General features: G+C 34.7%; 1 protein-coding gene across 1 annotated transcript; it reads right to left on the bottom strand.

The window, feature by feature from the left end:
• Positions 1-4,225: 4,225 nt before the first annotated feature.
• On the bottom strand, positions 4,226-5,957 carry LOC136210857 (protein ROH1A). Its single transcript, XM_066002274.1, has one exon. It carries the CDS (start codon positions 5,836-5,838, stop codon positions 4,648-4,650), a length of 1,191 nt encoding a protein of 396 aa, XP_065858346.1. The 5' UTR covers positions 5,839-5,957; the 3' UTR covers positions 4,226-4,647.
• Between the last annotated feature and the right edge of the window lie 14,982 nt (positions 5,958-20,939).

Genomic DNA, 20,939 nt, shown 5'->3' with positions numbered 1-20,939 from the left:
ATTTATGTTTGGAGGCTAATTTTAGTATTGCGGTTTTTTTTTTTTGCTTCGAGCACTCTAAAATTTCATCGTTTTGATGTGTTAAATGCTAAAAAATTAAAATTGCTTGACTTAGAAGGAATATATAGCTTTAATGTTTTATAAATTTTTTATAATTTATTTTTATTTTTAATTATGAATTTCTCATCATTTTTATAAAATAAAATTCAATTTAAAAATTAAGTTTATTTGAGTTTTAAAAGCAAAAAATAAAACTGATTTAGGAAAAAAGAATTTTTAAAAGGTTAAGAAGGACGTAGAAAATTTCATAAATAAATAAAAGCTTTCAAAAAAAAAGTTTGGTGGGATTTGAACCGAGTTGTATTAAAAAGTGTAGTCTAACCAACTTAACTATTTTAAAATATTGTAATAATATTACAAATACAGTAATATGAACGAAAATAGGGGAGCTGCAATCTACTGAAACACCATTACTCAAGGGTGGAGTCAGAGGTCGGAGCCCCCCAAGCCCTAGGCTGGCTCCGTCCCTGCAGACATAAGTTTCTAAGGATGCACATTAACTAGTCCATTAACAAAAAAATATATATATTAACCAGTTAATCTATTTCGATTAATTCATTATTTCAGTCGGTTGACCTATATTTTGATTGGTCAACTATTAGTGACTTTTAATAGAAACAATCACTTTAAATTTATAATTATTCTCTTTAAAAAATATATATATATAATTATTTAATGGTATAAGATGCAAAAATACCCCTAATATTTACAATCAAGATCAATTTTACCCCTAACATTGGCAGGCAAAAGCAATTTTACCCCTAAAATTATCAAATTAGGTCAATTTGAGAAATAATTCATCAAACTGTATTCTCGGTCATGAATCTTGTCATCTACATTTCACATATGAGTCATTTTATCACTCATTAATAACAGATTATAAAATTGCACGGCTGCCAACCAGAGCTATATGTTCGATTCCCAATTGCAGCATATTTTTTGGGGTTTCCTAATAAGAGTATATTTTTTTAGATACCCGGCTGGGCACAGTTCGGTCCAAGTCGGGGATTCATGAATCTCCAGTATTGGATTGAAATTCGGAGATTAATAAAAGGAAATCTCCAGAATTGGATTGAAAGAATAAATCTCCAGAATTGAATTGACCCAAAATTTCAGTCCAGTCCAGTTCGGGGATTCGGAGATTCGGTTCCGGTCCAATCCAATATAATTTTTCGGTGATTCGGATAAATATCTAATAGTTTAGGTCCTAAAAAATGAATTAAAAATTTAATTTACAAGATAATAAAATATAAAATTTTATTATCTTACATAACTTGAAATAAATTATATTTTTTTAGAAAGTAAACAACATTCATTAAAAGTTACAGTAGACAACAAGGCTAAAAAAAAACCACAAAATCAAAGTATTAAAAGTTACGGTAGACAACAAGGCTAAAAAAACCCACAAAATCAAAGTTACAAAATAACAAATCCATAAAAACAAACAACCTTTAATTCAAAAAAGACAACACTTCATTAGCAAGATCTCTCTAATCATCATCCCAATTTGTAATTGAATATTCTTAACACAACAAATTCCTTGTTTTCCAAAGCAAATGCAGTAAAAGCCAAACATCAACCTAAACATATAAAATTTACCATATTAGTGAATAAACAAATGTTAAATTAATTAGCTTTCACTTCAATAAAATTAATCAATATACTAGCAAAAAGTAAAAGGAAAAAAATATGCTTACCAAAGTGCATTTGATTCGGTTAAAGAAACCTTAGATATCCAATTGAAATATGGATAAAAGAGATGATGCAATTTCAGGATCAGAACTAATTTCTACGAATTAAATAACATTTATATAGTTAGTATTCATAAACATTTAATTAAAATAAAACTATGAAATATAATTGCTAAGTAAATATTACCTTCTTCAATAGCTTCAAGATCTTCAACTTCTTCTTCATGCTTGAAAGCTTGAGTTGAGTTTTCAACCAATCTTGACAACAAATCAAAACTGCAGCTGTAGCAGGAGTTAAAGAACTCCTAAATTGATCCAAAGTTCTACCACTTATGCTAAACGTAGATTCAGAAGCCACAGTTGAGCATTGAATTGCAAAAACATCTTTTACAACTTTGGATAAAGCAGGATATCGCATAGCATTAACCTTCCACCACTATATAATAATGTTATACCTTATTAATAAATTATAAATTTATATTATTGTAATTAGTTTACCAAACCTTACAAAATATATAACTATATATTATATAATATTTCTCTTTATATAAAGTTAATGTATGAAATATAAATTTATTATTGCTAAACTTTCGGTTATTTCAGTTCGGTCCAATCCAATCCAATCCAATCCGGTTATCAGTCCGGTCCTGGATAAATTTCGGTCCAGTTCGGTCCAGTTCTTTGACGAAAAGTCAACGGTCCAATTCAGTTCGGTTCTCCAAAAAATGTCAACGGTCCGGTCCAGTTTCGAAGTTTTTTCCTCGGATATTCGGTCCGGTCCAGTATCTCCAGAATCCGCGTCCAGCCCTAAATATTTATTTATTTCTTGTACGAAAAATAATGATAAAGTAATTTTGTACCTTTTGTAATTAAATTGTGATATTTATATACAAAGCTCAAAAAATTATTTAGATTTTAAAGGGTTCAACTAATTAATATTTTAAACTTAAAATGTGATTTTTTTGAATTAGATTAAAAGTTAATTTAAGAATTACATTCATATTTGTGTTATTTAAAAAAATTTCATATCATTTGGTAACATTTTTGCTTTGAAGTATTTTAAAAGTGACATTTAACTCATTTTTTTTATAGAAAATTAATCAATTATGACATGCGGTATATATATTGTAATTAATCCAATGGTGAATATGAGCATAAAGTAATAGTACTTTGTAAAAAACAAAGTAACTATAGCGGACACCTGTGGCAATGGTGCCCGCTATGGTTACTTTGTTTTTTACAAAGTACCGTTACTTGGTGTGTTTTCACCATTGGATGATGGAGCATAAAATTAATCCAATGGTGAATATGAGCATAAAGTAACAGTACTTTGTAAAAAACAAAGTAACTATAACAGACACCATGTGGCAATTGATTTAATTTTTTACCATATAAATTTAACATGTAGATAAATAAGGAATTAATTTTTTTCTTATTTAACCATTAAATCTATATAAAAAAATACAATAAAAAATTATTGGCAAATTAACAAATTAGTTATTTTTTTATGCAAAATGAGTTAAATGTCCCTTGTAAAAATACCCTAAGGGGCAAATGTTATCAAATAATACCACATGGATTAAATAGGGGTTTAATTCATAATTTAAAAAAATTGTGAAACATCTTTTTTATTTTGGATAAACAATTGTAATCAGTGAACGTAATAATACATACCGTATAATTACTAATAAAATAATTTTTTATTTATCACGTATTGAAATATATTTTAATTTTTTATACGTAAAATATTTTTTTATTAAAAGGGCCTTTATTTATTATTTCGCCTAGGGCCCGTAAATTATCAGGACCGGCCCTGCTGCCAACATTAGAGGTAAAATTACATCATTTTAGGCTTTAGGGATAAAATTGCTCCTGAATATAAACGTTGGGGGTATTTTTGCACCTTATCCCTATTTTAATATTTTAACTTAAAATTAAATATAAATATATATAGTTATATATTAATAATTAAAGCTACACATGTATTTGTACTACTTTTATGTCGGTTCAGGTTTTCAGTTAACCATAGGTTTCAGTTGTGCTTTCCTTAATTACTGCAATTATTGCTCCATCCACCCCTTCTCGTGGCTGGTCGCTCAATGTCAGGAACTGCGCGACAAACCTTGGGAGACACAGTTTGTGCATTCCACCGGAAAGGGAATTGTGCGGCATACTGGTCGGCTAACTTCATAGGGAGTCTCTCTCTAGATCACCATGAGATTGATGTGTCTCCGGTGGACATTCTGAAGATCTTGTCTGAAGATCGGCGTGGAGTGAGCCTTGATCAATGAATTCGTATTTAGCTTTAGTTTTTTGCTTTCACTTTTTTGTTGTCTTTTCTCGAAATCGTTTCTTAAACCCTCCATACCTTACAAAAAAGGTTTTTTTTTATGGAAATACATTCAAAGGGTTATTAGTAAGAGTTGTTATGGTGTAATAAAAAAACACCACTCTCTTCAAACACTTTCCTGCAGTAAAAATCAAATCTTTTTGGGATATCCTCTTGAAATTCAAAAGAAAAAATCTTTGGCAATCTTTTGTACAATCAAGAACAGCATTGATTAGCTATATACATTTCCTTAGAAGAAATTCAAACAGCAAATATGTGCATTTCACATCTCAAAAATGCAAACTTGGCCACAAAACTTGGTGCTAGGAGTAAATATGTCTATTAAACAGCAAATGTAAAATAAGAAAAAAAAAACCCTAATATAAATCCACATCAGGTTCATGTTCATATTGATGTTCATATCACCCAAATGAACATATTGAACCAGGGATCATAAAATTGCCTAATAGACTTTTTTTTTTTTTTTTTTTTTCAGGCTTCAAAAACTACCATGTTTGCACAAAATTTAGACCATTAAATTAGCAAATACCCATAAATTAATGCAACTTATGGAGTTTGAGAAACTTTGGTGGCATGATCTAACAGTTCAAGAACTTCTGTTCTGCTCCTTACAATCCGATGAAAAACCTCTCTTACCTGCATTTGTAACGGTACTAATCCTTCTTCCATTCTACGGGTAACCTCTGCCAGTTCCGTCACCTGTGCCGTTACTTCATCCATCTTTTCTGTCTCAACTGGAAATTGAAACCCTTCCGCAAATTCAATCAAACTCTGCGCCAGTTTTTCCATCCTCTGCATTTCATCTAATAACCCGGTAGACCCTTTCTTCTCCTTCTTCTTCCATTCTTCCCCAATTTTTTCCTGCAATCCAATCATACTTTGTGCCCATGTATATTGCTTCGGAATCTGAAAATGGTTAGCTAATCCATTCCTCTCTTGACACGGCATAGCGGCTACTAAAGCCCACATAACAAACACCATAACTGAACTCATTATATACACCGGCGAAGCCAGTCCCGTCGGTTCTCCGCCGCGTGGGGCTACAAGATTAGCAGACATAGCTTGAATCTGCTTTGACGCCGACCAATTTTTAGCGACGATCATTGACAGAGACCGGAAATTCCCGGCGGCGCGTTCCTTATTTGAACCGCTATTCGATCCTCTTCTCCCGAACGACCATGTCCTCTCTGCTCCTTTACAGTGATGAAAATCCTTATCGTCGGCCGCCATCAACGCTAGCAGCGAACTCAAGGCCTTTTTCGCTCGTTTCACTTGGCCGTCTCCGATCGGTTGTTGCTCCAAAGCGGCGACGGCGATTTCAGCGAATTTCAGACACTGGCGGACGGAATCAACGCCGCTGGAAACGGCATTACATATATCCAAAGCTTTAACGGCGCGTTCGAGGAGCTCCGGGATTAATCGATCCAAGGGAGGTTTACAGATTTGGGACGGATCGCGGCCCATGATGAGTACGGCTTTGAATTCAGCCTCGCAGCATAAGAAAACATCGACGAGTTTCCTTAGCCATGAAATTGACATTAAATGATCGGTTGAATGATCGGTGGTGGCGTCCTCCGGCGGAGATAATAAATGGGTAAAGCGATCGGAGACATGCCTTTGGAAGAGCTCGAGGTCTTCTAGCTCTTGCTCGTGGTTGCCGTCCATGGAGATGACTTGATTGCGGCGGATGCTGATTCGACCGAGAAATGATGGTTGGGATTCCGTCGTCGGTGGCATTTTCAGAAGGTTTGAGATTAATGAGAAAGTGAGAGTAAATAGATGAATGAAAGAAGAAAGAAGAAAGAAGAAAGAAGAAGTCAGAAGATAGATGTCTAAAGATAGAGAGACGGTTTAGGAGTATATATACGAGCGAAATACGTGGATTTATATATGGCTTTGTCTGAGACCAGACCCTTTCTTCTTCTTCTTGTGGTCGCTGACTTGGCAGGGGGAGTTTTCAAATTTACTTCTTTGTCCCTGTTTTTCTCCTGTATTTACGATGCCTTGTTTTTTTTCCAATTTGTTGTTCGGTATAATTTTTTTGCAATTATGTAATTTATTTGGAAAAAAAGATTTATGAGAAGATAAATTTTAAAATAATAGTTATGGATAAAATAGGGATAAGATATAAAAATACTTCTAATATTTACGGGACGTTTGTAGGAGTGGGGCCAGTCCAGAGTTCGGGGGCTCCGCCCCTCCGGCCGTCGGCTCCACTCTTGAGTAAAATGTGTCCGGTAGTTCATAGCCCCCCTTAATTTTAGTATATTAATGCGTGTTTGTAATAATATAACAAAATATTGAGATGGTTGAGTTAGTTAAAATGGTTGTTTTGTTGTAAAAGGTTATGGGTTCAAACTCATTGAGTCTCATTTTTTCGTTATTCCAATTGATTTTTTCCTACAACTCTTTTAAAGTTTTTTTCCCAAATGTAATTTTTAAGAAATTAATATTGGATTTATAAAACATTAAATATTTCTACTTCTTTTTAGGATTAGAAGTTTTAATTTTTTTTACATTCAACATAAAAAAAACTAAGAAAATTTAGGTATTTTAGTTTAGAAAATCAACATTGAACATATAAAAAATTAAATATGTTTACGCTTTTCACTTTAGGCAAAATGAAGCAGCTTTATCATGCTGGATGCTAAAAAAAATTTCCCAGCCCCTCGGGGCTGGAATTTAAAAAATTACCACAAATTACGTAACTAAAATTAGCCTCCCAAATCTCAAATCCTGGCTCTGCCACTGGGCGTTTGGTATTCTATTGGGATAGAGATAAAGATAAATGTTTGGATAGAGATAATGATAAATGGTTGGGATATGGATAAAAATATGATAGTCGAGAATTATTATTCAATGTTTCGTATGTGGGATAAGGATAAGGATAAAATAATATATTTTACTATTTTAATCTTATTTAAACTACATAACATTAATTGGAGGGATAAGATGGACTTTTCCATCCTATTAAAATCGCAAGAGCTTATCCCATCTCTTTATACCACCTCCCTCTTGGGTATATGATTTGAGGGATAAGACTCATATCCCGCTCTTATTTCACTAACCTATCTCTAAAACAAACATGAGATAACTCGTCTCAGTTTTTTTTATCCTTATCCCCGTATATTTATCTCCTCTAACAAACACCCCGTTATAGGTAGGAGTAATTTTATCTTTAACGTCTAAAATGATGCAATTTTTACTTTTAACGTTGGAAGGCAATGGCAATTTTACCTCTAACGTTCACAAGTTGGGTTAATTTCAAACATTATTATAAAACATAGATGTTTTGTTTCTTATTATGCACCAATTGCACATAAGTTGATGATTCTAAAAAAAATTCATATTTTTTGTGATTTAATAATAGAATTGAAAATTAATATTTTTATATTCGGTGAATATTTAATTATTTTTTTGTTCAACTCGTACAAAATACAATATATTTTTTAATTTTTAAAAAAAAAATCACATTTAATCATATATTTGTGATTTGTTATCAATGAGTGATAAAAATGACGCAATATGGAGTGTATATAGCAAGACTCAAAACCGAAAAGACAATTTAATGAATAATTTCTCCAATTGACCAAACTTGTTAATGTTAACGATAAAATTGCTCTTCTAAATATGCGCTCTATATAGTAATCGTAACATTCAAATTCTCCCTTGTTCAATCTTTCTATTTACTAAAGAGTTTGTTTTCTAAGCCGTCAAGTTAGATCTCAAGTTAATCATTTAGGCCTTGGGATTTTCTTTCGGCTTTTAGTCGGAAGATAAACCCATCTTTACTTTGCTTTTATTTTTTTTAGGGATAAGATATCAAAATAAGCCTAAGGTTTTTGGAAAAGTATCAATTTAGGTTCAACGTTCAAAATAGCACCAATATAGGCTTAACGTTTATCAATTTAGGCTTAACGTTTACAATATAGCATTAATTTAGGCCTCACGTACAAAATAGCACCAATATAGGTTTAACGTTTACAAAATAATACGAATTTAAGCTTAACGTTTATAAAATATATCCAATTTAAGCTAAACGTCACAATTAAATTAACCATATTATATTCTTTTCCTATGAACTTTATATGTTATCTTTTTATTTAGTTCTATTTTCTTATTTATTATAATACAATTAATTAGTTTTCTTGCCCATTAAAACCTTATATTTGTTTTTCATCATATATGCAAAAAGTAATTGAATATCCACAATATTTTGAACATTAATTAAAATAATATTGATACATGTCAGTATTCAAAATATTGTGGATATCAATTCCTTTTAGTTTGCATATATTACATTAACAATGAAATTTAGTAGTCATGGAATCATTTATGAAAAACGAATATAAGATTTTAATGGGCAAAAATACTAGTTAATTGTATTATAATAAATAATAATATAGAACTAAATAAAAAGATAACATATAAAGTTAATAGGGAAAGAATATAATATGATTAATTTAATTATGATGTTTAGCTTAAATTGTATATATTTTTTTGTAAAACGTTAAGTTTAAATTCGTATTATTTTGTAAACATTAAGCCTATATTTGTGCTATTTTGTACGTGAGGCCTAAATTAATGCTATATTGTAAACGTTAAGCCTAAATTGATATTATGTTGTAAACGTTAAGCCCATATTGGTGCTGTTTTGAACGTTAAGCCTAAATTGGTACTTCCCCAAAAACCTTAGGCCTATTTTGGTATCTTATCCATTTATTTATTGAATATTCTTTTATCAATCGATTAATATGGTAGGTTTGATATTTTTATTCTTTTATTTGAAGTTTTTTATTCTTTCTTGTATTTCTCCTTATATAGGTTGTTGTGATTTGTCTCTATATGAGCGTTATCGTGTTTTCCTTCATGAAAAATATAAGAGTTTTGTCTATTATCACATAGATCTGACTCATTAAAAAATTATGAAGTCATTTCTAGAAAAAAAAAACTCTAAAGTCAATTATGAATGGAGTTTGTTTTTCACCCATGTATCAAAAATAGTTTCAAACACTATTTACTATTGCTCAATCACGATCTATAATATTGAAGATACAAATTTAAACTCTTCTAATATATTGAAGATACAAATTTAAACTCTTCTAATGTATTTTTAAATTATTTTTTATTAAGATGTGTTATTTTTTCTTTTTACCGAATAAAACAATTATGTTTTTAAAACATTTATCCCATATTACTCGGAACAAGTAAGAATGGCATTATAGTTATTTGAAATTAATAGGAGGGGCCTAATTCATCAACTGAAATTGAGTTGCTGAGTCAGATGAGCAAAGCTAGATGATCGGTTATTGGGCCCCTCGTGTTAACGCGCCAGCTAAAACTATATGGTCGAAATGAAATATAATTTCAATCAAAAAAATTATAAATAAAGAAAATAGAAAAAGTAAAAATTGCCTATTTAAGTTTGACCCAGTCACTGGTCGTAAGCAAGATATATCTGATGATTCCCTACAACGCGACCTCACGATCACTCATGCTCACTTCTATTGCCGGCCCTCCACCTCACCTTCTCTATTTTTCCTTATCTAATACTATACTACTATTAACAATATATAAATTACTAGTTTATCACTACTGCCTAATATATATAAATTCAATGTGGTATTCTTTGTTGGAAAAAAAAAAAATTATAACTCCCTTTATCTTTTATTTTTGATGCATTAAGTTTTGGCAAATTAAAAAAATAAATTTTGTGAATATAAACTATATAGTATAAAAGTTGATAAACATATATATTGATGTTGATTCGGTTAAAAAAATCATATGACAGCCAAAGTGTCAAAAATTTAATTTTATATTTATATTTACTTACTTTATAAATTAACCTCCCTATTATCTAACTATCAATCTAAAACAAGAACCAAAATCAAATTCATCATCCTCTCACATCTCTCTTTAATCTATTTTCTTTCTCTCTGATAAAAGGTCTCTGATTAAAAAACGAAAATTTTAATTATGTATCAAATTTCGCAAATCCAACCATCGCCTGTTGCGGCAATTGCGGCACAAAAGACATATGAGTTCTCCACTACATCCGCCTTCGTGGAATCCACCGTCGTCTCTCATGTGTCCTTTGTGCTCAGTTCCTTTTGCCCTTTTTGTTTCACATTCTATGATTTTCTCCTTCTCCTCCTTCCAAACGTCTCTCTTGTAACAATTGTTCTTCTTTCACCCACACTCATTAAGCTTCAAATCACTCTCCATCGCCTTTCGCCTTCCTCTGCTCGTCTTGTGTCGAACCCAATTTCAACTTCATTAGCCTCGATAGAACATAAAACTGTACAATTGACAAGAAAATGGCTACCGTCCTTCTTTGTGCTACAGCAGTTGCGGCTTCATCCTAGCGAAAAGTTGTGGCTATAGCCCAGATAGAGGCAGAGTAAAGGGTGAGGAAAGCGACGATTTGTAGGAAGAGAGCAAGGGAGACACTGGAGCATGTTGCCTTGGTAGCTAAGAGAAAAGAGATGGTGTGTTTGGTTTTTGTTTCTTCTTTTAGAATTTGTTTGTGATAATTAGATAATAAGGGGGTTAATTTATAAAATAAATAAATATAAAGATAAAAACAACTTTTTGTCTTTTATTTTCGATTGTCATTTGACTTTTTTAACACTATTAGTTAGTTTAGACCGTGTTTGCTAACAGAACCAAACTCAATGTATCTGTTTGTCAATTTTTAAACCACATAGTTTATGTTTGAAACAGACCCAAACAACAAATTTTATTTTTGTACTTTTCCTTTAAGTTTTTAATCTTTTATTTGAACATATTAAGCCTTCGATTTTTATTCTTTTATCACATTAAACTTCTAATGGCCATAAAAGTTAATTTTAAATATAAAATTCGATTAAGAAATTGTTATTAATTTCACCTGCATTGGAATTTTTTTTAACAGTTTGAAACAATTTTTAATATATGTAATGTGGTTGTAGGAAAACGTTAAATATCTTATTTCGAACGGTAAAAAAATATAAGTTCAAATACGGATGAAATTAATAACATTTTTTTAAACTATATTAGATATTCACAACTAACCAATTTGATAAGCAAGAGTTTAATGTGACATAAAATAAAAGATTAGAAATTCAATGTGTCCAAATACAAGATCACAAGCTTAATATACCAAAAAATAAAAATTTAAGGATTTCGAGGTGCTTTTTACCTTCTTTTTATTATGAAACAGCCCATGCCATGAGATTTTTTTTAAAAATATATTTTCTTTTTTTTTTTGAAAAGAAATGAGATTAATGACCTACTAACGGGCAAAAAATGTTGATTACAGAATCTAGAAAACTTGGAATATGATAAAAACTACGGGACTACTGGCTAATCTGGATTCTCTAGCGAGGGCATGAGCTATTCCGTTAGCCTGTCTCCGTACAAAATTGACTGAGTAACAGTCATTAGTAGAAAGAATAAACTTGCATTGTTGCACTAAGTCACCAAACTCTGTGAAGTCTTCATTCTGAGAGTTGATTGCATCCACTACCATCTTAGCGTCGGACTCAAATACCACTTTTAGATACTGTCTTTCCTCCGCCCACTGCAACGCTTCCAGTACTGCCCTTGCCTCTCTTTCTTTGATCGGGGGAATTCCTTCCAAACAACGAATCCGAGCAGCAACGAATCCTCCTCTTTCATCCTTGATAACAATACTAATTCCCCCATTTCCATCAGCTTCAAAAACGGCAGCATCCACATTACATTTCAAGAAGTCCCGGGGTGGAACATGCCAAAGTCTGCACGGTAATTCTGTTGTTGGTCGCTGGACCTGCTGAGCTCCATATCTGCACTGTAAACGTGACTACTTCTAGTCTGATAGAACCTCGAGTGCAGACCTAATCGAGTTCTATGGCGAGATAATTACATTCTTCCATAATTTCTTATTACGATGTCGCCATATCGACCATAGGAGCATTATAATTCTGTCGGCTTGGTCAGCAGACGCCAACTGGAGCGAATTAAATATCAGATTACTGAAGTTTGGAGCTATCGCAGCACTTCTTATCAGAATATGCAGCAAACCAGTGTCCCGCCATATCTGTTGGGCAAAGTGACATTCCCAAAACAAGTGCCAAGCGTCTTCGACATCTCCTTGGCAGACAACACATTGCGCTTCGACCGGGATTCCTTTCTATTGCAAATGAGCTCTCACCGGGAGGCAATTTCTGCATAGTTTCCAAATATAGTAACGAACTTTAAAGGGAATATCAGCTTTCCAAATCCTCAACCAGTCCCCTTCAGCTTCATACTCTGTCATAGGAGCTAGTTTCTCGGTTAGCAGGTGATACGCGGACTTAACTGAGTACTTCCCATCCTTCGATCCGTTCCAAATTCTCGTGTCCCCTACATTATGATTCCTCACATCAATTTTCAGAATTTCCCTAACATCCCTTTCTATGAAAAATTCCTCTAGTAGTTCTCTATCCCAATCCGTAGAATTGTGGATGAATAGATCACATACCCTGAGGTCTAAATGAGGTTCCGGAGCTGTTAACTCAACTTTGCAGTTATTTGTATCTCTCAACCAAGGGTCTTGCCATACCTTCAAAGATTTACCATCTCCGATTTTCCATCGAAAACCTTCCTTCAACACTATATGGGAATGCCAAATGCACCTCCAAATATAACTCGGAGAATGCCCTAAACGGGCCGAGAGAAAATCCCCCCTTGGGTAATATTTAGCTCTGAAAACACAACTAACGAGGGCATTAGGCTCTGTCATAAGACGCCACCCTTGCTTTCCCAGTAATGCCAAATTAAAGGCAGTGAAATCTCTGAAACTTAAACCGCCAAGACACTTAGTGACACATAACTTGTCCCACTTTAACCAGTTAATTGACCTCTTTCCACCCGGCTTATTGCCCCACCAAAATGAGTTCAACATACGCTGGAGTTCTTCTGCAGTAGAAATAGGCAACAAAAAGGCCCCTATGAAGTACACTGGGAGAGCTTGCCCTGCGGATCTAATAAGTGTTGCTCTTCTTGCTTTGGATAAGTTCTTCCCTTTCCAGTTTTGTAGCTTATTCCACAATCTATCTTTCAGGTGAGCAAAAATGGCTCTCTTAGATCTGCCGATTAGTGATGGAACACCCAAATACCGGCCTGTTGCAAGCGGATTAGAGACCCCCAGAATGTGAGAAATGCCTTCCTGTAGCATAGGATCCATGTTGTTGCTGCACATCAAGCCATATTTTGACAAATTCACAGCCTGGCCTGACGCCACTTCATACTTCTGCAGAATGGATCTCATTACTCTACTTTCAGCAATGGTGGCGTTAAAAAAGAAGAAAGCATCATCGGCAAACAGTAAATGTGTAATGGTAGGAGCTCCTCGGGTGACACATACCCTTTTCAGTTGACGTTTACTAACAGCATCATCAATTAAAGTATTCAGGCCTTCCACGCAGAACAGGAAGAGGTACGGGGATAGAGGATCTCCATGTCTCAAAGCCCTTTCTGGAACTATAGATCCCACTACATTAGCATTCATGCGGACCGAGTACCTGACTGACGTCACACACATCATAATCATAGAAACCCACTGATTAGAGAAACCCAATTTTAACATCATAGCCTGAAGGTAGTTCCAATCCACTCTGTCATAGGCCTTGCTAATATCAGTCTTTAGTGCAACTGTACCTTTCTTCCTATTCAGATTCCTTTTCATGCTATGTATCATCTCAAAAGCCACAAGGACGTTATCAGAGATTGATCGACCTTTCATGAATGCTGATTGCGTCTCTGAAATTACTCCTGGTAGTAACAGCTTAAGCCGGTTCGCCAAGACCTTGAAATTATCTTGAACACCACATTGCAGAGAGCAATTAGTCGTAGATCTCTAATAGAAGCTGGGGACTCGCATTTTGGAATTAGTGCTATCATAGTGTCATTAAATCCAGGAGGGAATGAGCCCCTTGAGAGCCAGAACTTAGCTGCAGCGAAGAGGTCATCGCCAATGACATGCCAAAATTTCTGGAAGAATGCTGGATTAAATCCATCCGGACCTGGCGCTTTTGAGGGATGCATTTGGAAAAGCGCTTTGTGAAATTCCTACTTGGTGAATGGACTAAGCAACTTCTGATTATCTTCCTCAGTTATCCGTGGCTGGACGAGCTCAGTGACCTGTCGAAATTGTGCGTGGCTGCTTGAAAACAGGTCTGAGAAATACTCAATCGCCAAAGCTTCCAATCCTGCTTGATTCGAGATCCAGTTGCCTGTATCATTCTGTAATTTGGAGATCAGATTTCTCTTTCTTCGACCATTTGCATAGGCGTCATAGAATCGTGTATTGGAATCACCCTCCTGGATCCATAATTTCTTGGATCGTTGCCGCTAATGATCCTCCTCCTTGAGCAGCAAGTCGAGCATTTCGGTTTTTGCAGCTTTAAATTCACTGATAGCATTCAACATTGGGTTATCTCTCAATTGGTCCAGCTTCCTGTTACACTCTTTAATTTCTGATCTGAGGTTTTTATTTTTCTGCTTTCCCCAACTAAGTAGCGCCTCCCCAAGTCTGATTAATTTAATGTGGAAAGGGGCTGCTGTCTGTTCTTGCCATTTTGTCGAAATTAATGGCTCCAATTCTGATTCACGTAGCCACTTATCTTCAAAGGCGAACTTGTGAGTCCGAGGAGCTTGAGAAGGAGCCTGCGTTACTAAAAAGATTGGAGAGTGATATGAGATTGGGGCAAAGCCGTTGTATAACGAACCATCAAGAAAACGAGTCGCCCAGGCTTCAAAAATTAATGATCTGTCCAAACGTTCTTGGACCTCTTGGATCATTCAAAAAAATGTTATTAATTTTAAAAATATTTTCATTCACTTTTAGAAAATCAATTGGAAGCGAGTTTAAAACTGTCCTTAAAATTTCCAACTTCAGTCAACAATTTAGATACACAATAATGGCACAATGAATAGTTTTAGTATCAGATAACAAAATTAATAAAATGAGACTTTTATCTAGATCCATAAATAAAAATAAGGGGTATGGGATGCCGATGCATCCTCAATAAAAATAAAATATTGATTGCACTCCCAACAAATAAATGTTGTGTATGTTTTTTTTTCTCCATTTCATACCAAAACATTGTGTTCTGGTATGAGGGGAGGGGTAACAAAAATTTAAACCCAACTCATATGGACTAAGTTTTTTTTTTTTTTTTTTTTACTCCAAACAATCAAAGATTGACACTACCATTGTCTAGGCTCAAAATTACCTCACGTTGTTGAAGATAAAATTTTAACATTTATTATGTTGGGAGTATTCCAACTATTCCTGTGATAATTGATTTTTTTGGATAATTTAAGTACATTTTAATTAGATTTATTTTCAATTTTTAGATTTTGGTAGTGTAGTAATTTTGAAAATGATTCTTGATGCATGGTATTATTAGCTACGTATTCTTAAAAGTTTTAGGAATTACTATTTTTTTTAAACATAAACGATGATTCCCCGCGAGGAACAAGAAATTGAGAATGGAGAAAAAGTTTTTGGAACTTCTATAAACGGGGAATGGGGATGGAGACAAATAGGTCCCCATTTAACTCGTGGGGACAGGGATGGAGAATGGGGATGAGAAATGAATTCCCCGCCTTACCCCGCCCCGTTTACATCCTTATCCCTGACTCAACCATCCAACACAAGCCTCTACAACCTCCTTGCCCATTTTTTCCTAAAAGGACTGATAGAAACCAGGATTTAAACCGCTAGGCCCTGACGATTTATCCGGGTGCATAGAAAACAATGCAACCTTAAACTCACCCACGTCAAACGATGCCGTTAACATTGCATTAGACTCCTCATCTACCAAATCAAAAATAACATTAGCCACATATAGTGATCAGAATCTAGATGGCGAGAAAACTTGAGAAAATAACTGTCGCACATGAGCCACAATGTCGGTAGCTGTGTAAAAAATCACCCCAGTGTCATCATGCAGTTTCAAAATAGTATTCTGCTACCTGCGAGCCTTGACACAAGAATGAAAAAATCGGGTATTTCTATCCGCATCCTCCAGTCAGACCATCTTAGCCCTTTTCCTCGAGAATACATCTTCTTTCTCAAGGGTTTCATTCAGGTTTCGTTTGGCAATGTAAAATTGAGCAATTGAATACTTGTCCCCCTTGTCACATAGCCCCTGCATTTTTTGCTTCCAATGCTGTGTCTGCCTTTGAATTGAAGATTGAAGCCTTTACCTTAGTTTGCAATAACATTTGCACAACTATATAATCTCTCATGTAATGGTATATTAGTGTGATTCTCCCAATAAGATTGAACCAAACTAATAAAACCATGCTCCTTCATCTAAGCAGACTTAAACAGAAAGCCCCTCTTACGCACAAGCGACTCATGCCTCTTAAGACACAGTATCAATGGTGAATGATCCGAGTAGTTAACTGTTCCGTTCGTGAGTTGATATTCAGTGAATCCATTCAACCAAGCAGCTGATGCTAAACCCCTGTCAAGCTTCTCATGTACCCAAGGTGAACGGACTGCCATGCATGCTCAACTCAAAAATAGCACAATAGCACAATCCCCGATCGCATATTGAATTTAGTTACTAAATAGCCCAGGAATTCTGCACCATTAACCTTTTCCTCTTCCCATAGGATATAGTTAAAATCTCCCATAAACAACCATGGAAGGGTAGACGCCGCTGCCAAACTACATAGCAGTCTCCAAGAATCTCCATGCTTATTATGGTCAACATATCTATATAACCCCACAAATCGCCAATTTCCTTCCTCATTATCCACTGTCGTTGCATCGATGTGATGCTCCGAATAACTCGTCACTAGAACATCGATTCCAGATTTCCACATTAGTGCCACTCCACCACTCCGACCTCTCCTACTAACCGTGAAGAAACCTCCAAATTGTAACTGGTGTTGACGGGTAGTGATTTGATGATCTTCAACCAAAGTGTCAATAAAAAATATACAATCTGGTTTTTGGGAATTAACTATTAGTCGAGTTTTTTTAAACACGTGTAGATTACAATATTTGTTTTGTATTTTTATATGTACTTTTACTTCTTTTTACAAAAATATATTTTTATCTTAATTTAATAAAACTAATTTTAATTAAATTATTTTTTATTATAAAAAATAGAGATAATGTGTAAAAATACCTCTAATGTTTACATCGAGAAACAATTTTACCCATAATATTTAGAATTATGCAATTTTACCCATAATATTGATAACTACGAGCAATTTTACCCATAATATTGATAAGTTTTGTCAATTTCAGACATTATTATAAAACATAAATACTTTGCTCTTTATTATGTATCAATTGCATATCTGTTGGTTCTAAAAAAAGATTTCATATTTTTTTCGTGATTTAATAATAGAATTGGATATTAATATTTTTAAATTCAGCGTGAATTTTTTCAGTCCAACGAATAGAAAATATAGAATATTTTTTAATTTTTTGTACGTCTAATCTTATGTTTGTGATATGTTACTATTTAGTGATAAAATGATACACGAGTGAAGTGTAGATGGCAAAATTCATTACTGAAAAAACAATCTAATGAATATTTTTCAAATTGACTCAACTTATCAATACTAAAATAAAATTATTTTTAACTACTCACATTAGAAATAAAATTATACGTATTAAAAATAAAATTACTCTAGATGATAAAGGATATTTTTGCATTTTATTCCAAAAAAAATATCTTATTCATTTATTGGTGTCATAATAATTAATAAAATTCTTATCTTATCATAGCTTAGTGGGCCATGCTATATCTTCCATTGATATGAAATTAATTTGGAATTCACAATCACTCAATACTGTATTTATAAAAAAAAAAAAAAGTGAAAAAGAAATTGAAAATATATAATTAAATAAAGAATAATAATATAGGCCAATTTACCCTACGGCTATAGAGGCCCACCAATGTAGGTGCTTATTTGGGATTTTGTGGGATATGTAGGCTCCAACATTGATCACCTATGTGAAAATCATCAATGTTTGTTACTTTCGTGATTACCATTACTTGATGTGTTTTTACTATTGGATAATGAATTAGAAAATTAATCTAATGGTGAAAACACACAAAATAAGGCTTACTTTGTTAAAAACAAAGTAAGCATAGCATTTACCTATATATTAAACTAGTTGTAGAAACAAACTATAACATTATTGATATCACTAAACTATAACATTATCGATATCACATAATAAAGATGCACATAAAACAACATGTTACATTTCTTACACGCTGTGTGGACTGGCAAAAGGGAAACATAATGTTTCCTTACATTTCACACAGCGTGTGGACAATGTGGCACGCTGTGTGATGATTTGTTACCATTAGTCAATAGTCAATAGCAACGTACGTGGACAACTCGCATCGTTATTGATTGTTAGACCGCACATGACGTCGTGTAAGGATGTTTGATCAATAGTGACACACGTGCCCAACGCACGTCGCTATTGATTATCACATAACGTGAGTCAAATGCGACACGCCGTGTGGGAGCAAATGAGTTTTGACTTCATTAAGACTCTTGATTTTTTTCACCTAAACCCTTATAATGCTATTGACTTATTCACTCGACTTTCCGCTAAACCCTAAATCGTTTTTTGCTAGACTTGAACTCTTTGATCAGTAACTTGAAGCTCGACTTGGTTGCCGTGACTTGAACTCATGCGTTTAAGGTAAGTGACATTGTCCTTTATTTTCATTTTCCTACCATTTGCTTTACTTGGCATGATTTTGGTATATATGAAAATGTTGTTTCATTTCATTTGGAATTAGGATTAGTTTCAGTAGTTTGATTTTAATTTTGGTACAATTTGATTGGTTGGAATTATAACAATGCTTAGTAGTATAAATTACAATAGGATAATGGATGCTAAACTACAATAGTAATCAATCTCTACCTTTTTAAAACTATTTTGAAACTCTTTTTTAATTATTTGAAAACTCTATTTTTTTTTGCATGATTTTGAATGGTTTAAAATGGAAAGAAGATGGATGTATGTCCTAAGATCAAATGCAAGACATCTATAAGGGATTGAGGAGTTGAGTAAAGTTGCCTTTAAACACAAATTTGAGAATAAATCACATACAATTCTTTATCCTTAATGTGATTGCAATAACTCAAGCAGGTATCATGATGACATAGGTGACATTAAGCATCACTTAGTTTATCGTGGGTTTAAAAATAATTATGCAAGGTAGACATGTCATGGTGAGATGTATGGTGATGCGAAAAGGTCAACTAAAGGTGGTGCTATTCGTTGTGAAAATGATATTGAAGGGGCGATTTGGACCGCCGCTCCTCTACTTTCGCTGCCGCCGCCGTCGCTTTCTCTCACTGCCGCCGCCGTCGCTTTCTCTCACTGCCGCCGCCGCGCTTCTTCCCCTCTCCGCCGGTTCTTATTGTCGGTGCTTGGGATTTCGCGGATTGGGTTTTGCTCTGCCGCCGCCGCTCTTCCCCTTTCGCCGCTGCTGCCGTCGTCTTCTTAATAGGTGCTTGGGATTTCGCAGATCTGAGCGGATTTATTCGTCGCCGCGTCTTCGCCGACTCCGCCGTCCGTGTCGTGCATCTGTTCACGGTTTGTCGTCGCGCGGCTGCATCGCCGCCGCTCGCTGCCGCCGGCCGCCTGTCGTGTTTTGTAATATGAAAGTTTGCTTGATCTCTGCAATATTAAGATATCAAGATACTGCACTGGAATTACTAACTTTGGGACTGACATTTTTGAAAGGCTATACTTGGGTTTATTTGAACCTTAATTTAATCTAACAAAAATCCTTAATATTTTGATCTAACCAAAATCCTTAATAAATTAATAATTTGTGGTGGTTTTACTTGATTTTGTAAAAGGTTCGAGGATAAGAAGGTTTTTGTGCTGTTAGGGTTTTGGCTCTCCGCCGCCGCTCTTTCGCCAATACTGCCGTCTTTGGTTGCTTGGCCGGCTCTCGCTGATCTGATGGAGATGGATTGCTCCATTGCTCATCTTTTTTCTAGATCCTCTTTCTTAAAACATGCCTCGCCTGGATCTCGTGATGCTCCTCCTTCGAGACCCAGGCCTTCTGCTGGACCTAGATCCTATGCGGCTACTCTTGCTGGTGCTGCTCCTTCTGCGGCTATTTCTCCTGATGTTCCTACCTCCGTGGATAGATCTCTTATATCTGAAGAAGGCGGCTTTAAAGCCGTCAAAATACAGCAGGATATTTACAATGAAAGGCTCAAAATTTGTAAGCATTCTATTATCGGGCGTATCACTCTTGCTAAAGGAGAATCTCCTTGGAAGCAGCCGGACTTGAAGGCCAAACTTTCAACTATTTGGGGTTGCTCTCCTAATTGGAGATTGATCTCTCTGGGTAGAGGTTTTTACCACATCATTCTTGCGTCCGCAGAGGCTCTCCAATCTGTTTGGAGTCGTGGTGCCATTGCTCTCAGGCCTGGGATTATGCGTTTCATTCCCTGGAGTCCGGGATTTAATCCGGACTCTCACAAATCCACATCTGCTCAAGTCTGGGTCCGATTCTACAATCTTCCTTGGGAATTCTGGGATAAGCGGATCATGGCAAGCATTGCAAGGGCGATTGGGGTGCCCCTTCGTTTTGACAAGAATATTGTGGAGGGTGAATTGGGTCATTATGCTCGTATCTTGATTGATGTGGAGCTTTCTAAGGAAATTCAATACAAGCTTAGGGTGGATACTGACACCTCAATGCATTGGATTTCCCTTGAATATGAAAGACTTCCTGACTTATGCTCCACTTGCCATTCCATTGGCCATTCTGCTGGAGCTTGTAGGAGGAATCTTCATCGTGAAGAACATGTTGTCA

The sequence above is a fragment of the Euphorbia lathyris genome, chromosome 1 (assembly GCF_963576675.1).
Source record: "Euphorbia lathyris chromosome 1, ddEupLath1.1, whole genome shotgun sequence".
Classification (NCBI taxonomy): Eukaryota; Viridiplantae; Streptophyta; class Magnoliopsida; order Malpighiales; family Euphorbiaceae; genus Euphorbia; species Euphorbia lathyris.
The sequence above is the reverse complement of the archived record's forward strand: the minus strand, read 5'-3'. Positions and strand labels throughout refer to the sequence as shown.

Bases quoted from the DNA above. Each gene is read 5' to 3' on its own strand.
- LOC136210857 (XM_066002274.1), bottom strand. From the start codon at position 5,838: ATGCCACCGACGACGGAATCCCAACCATCATTTCTCGGTCGAATCAGC.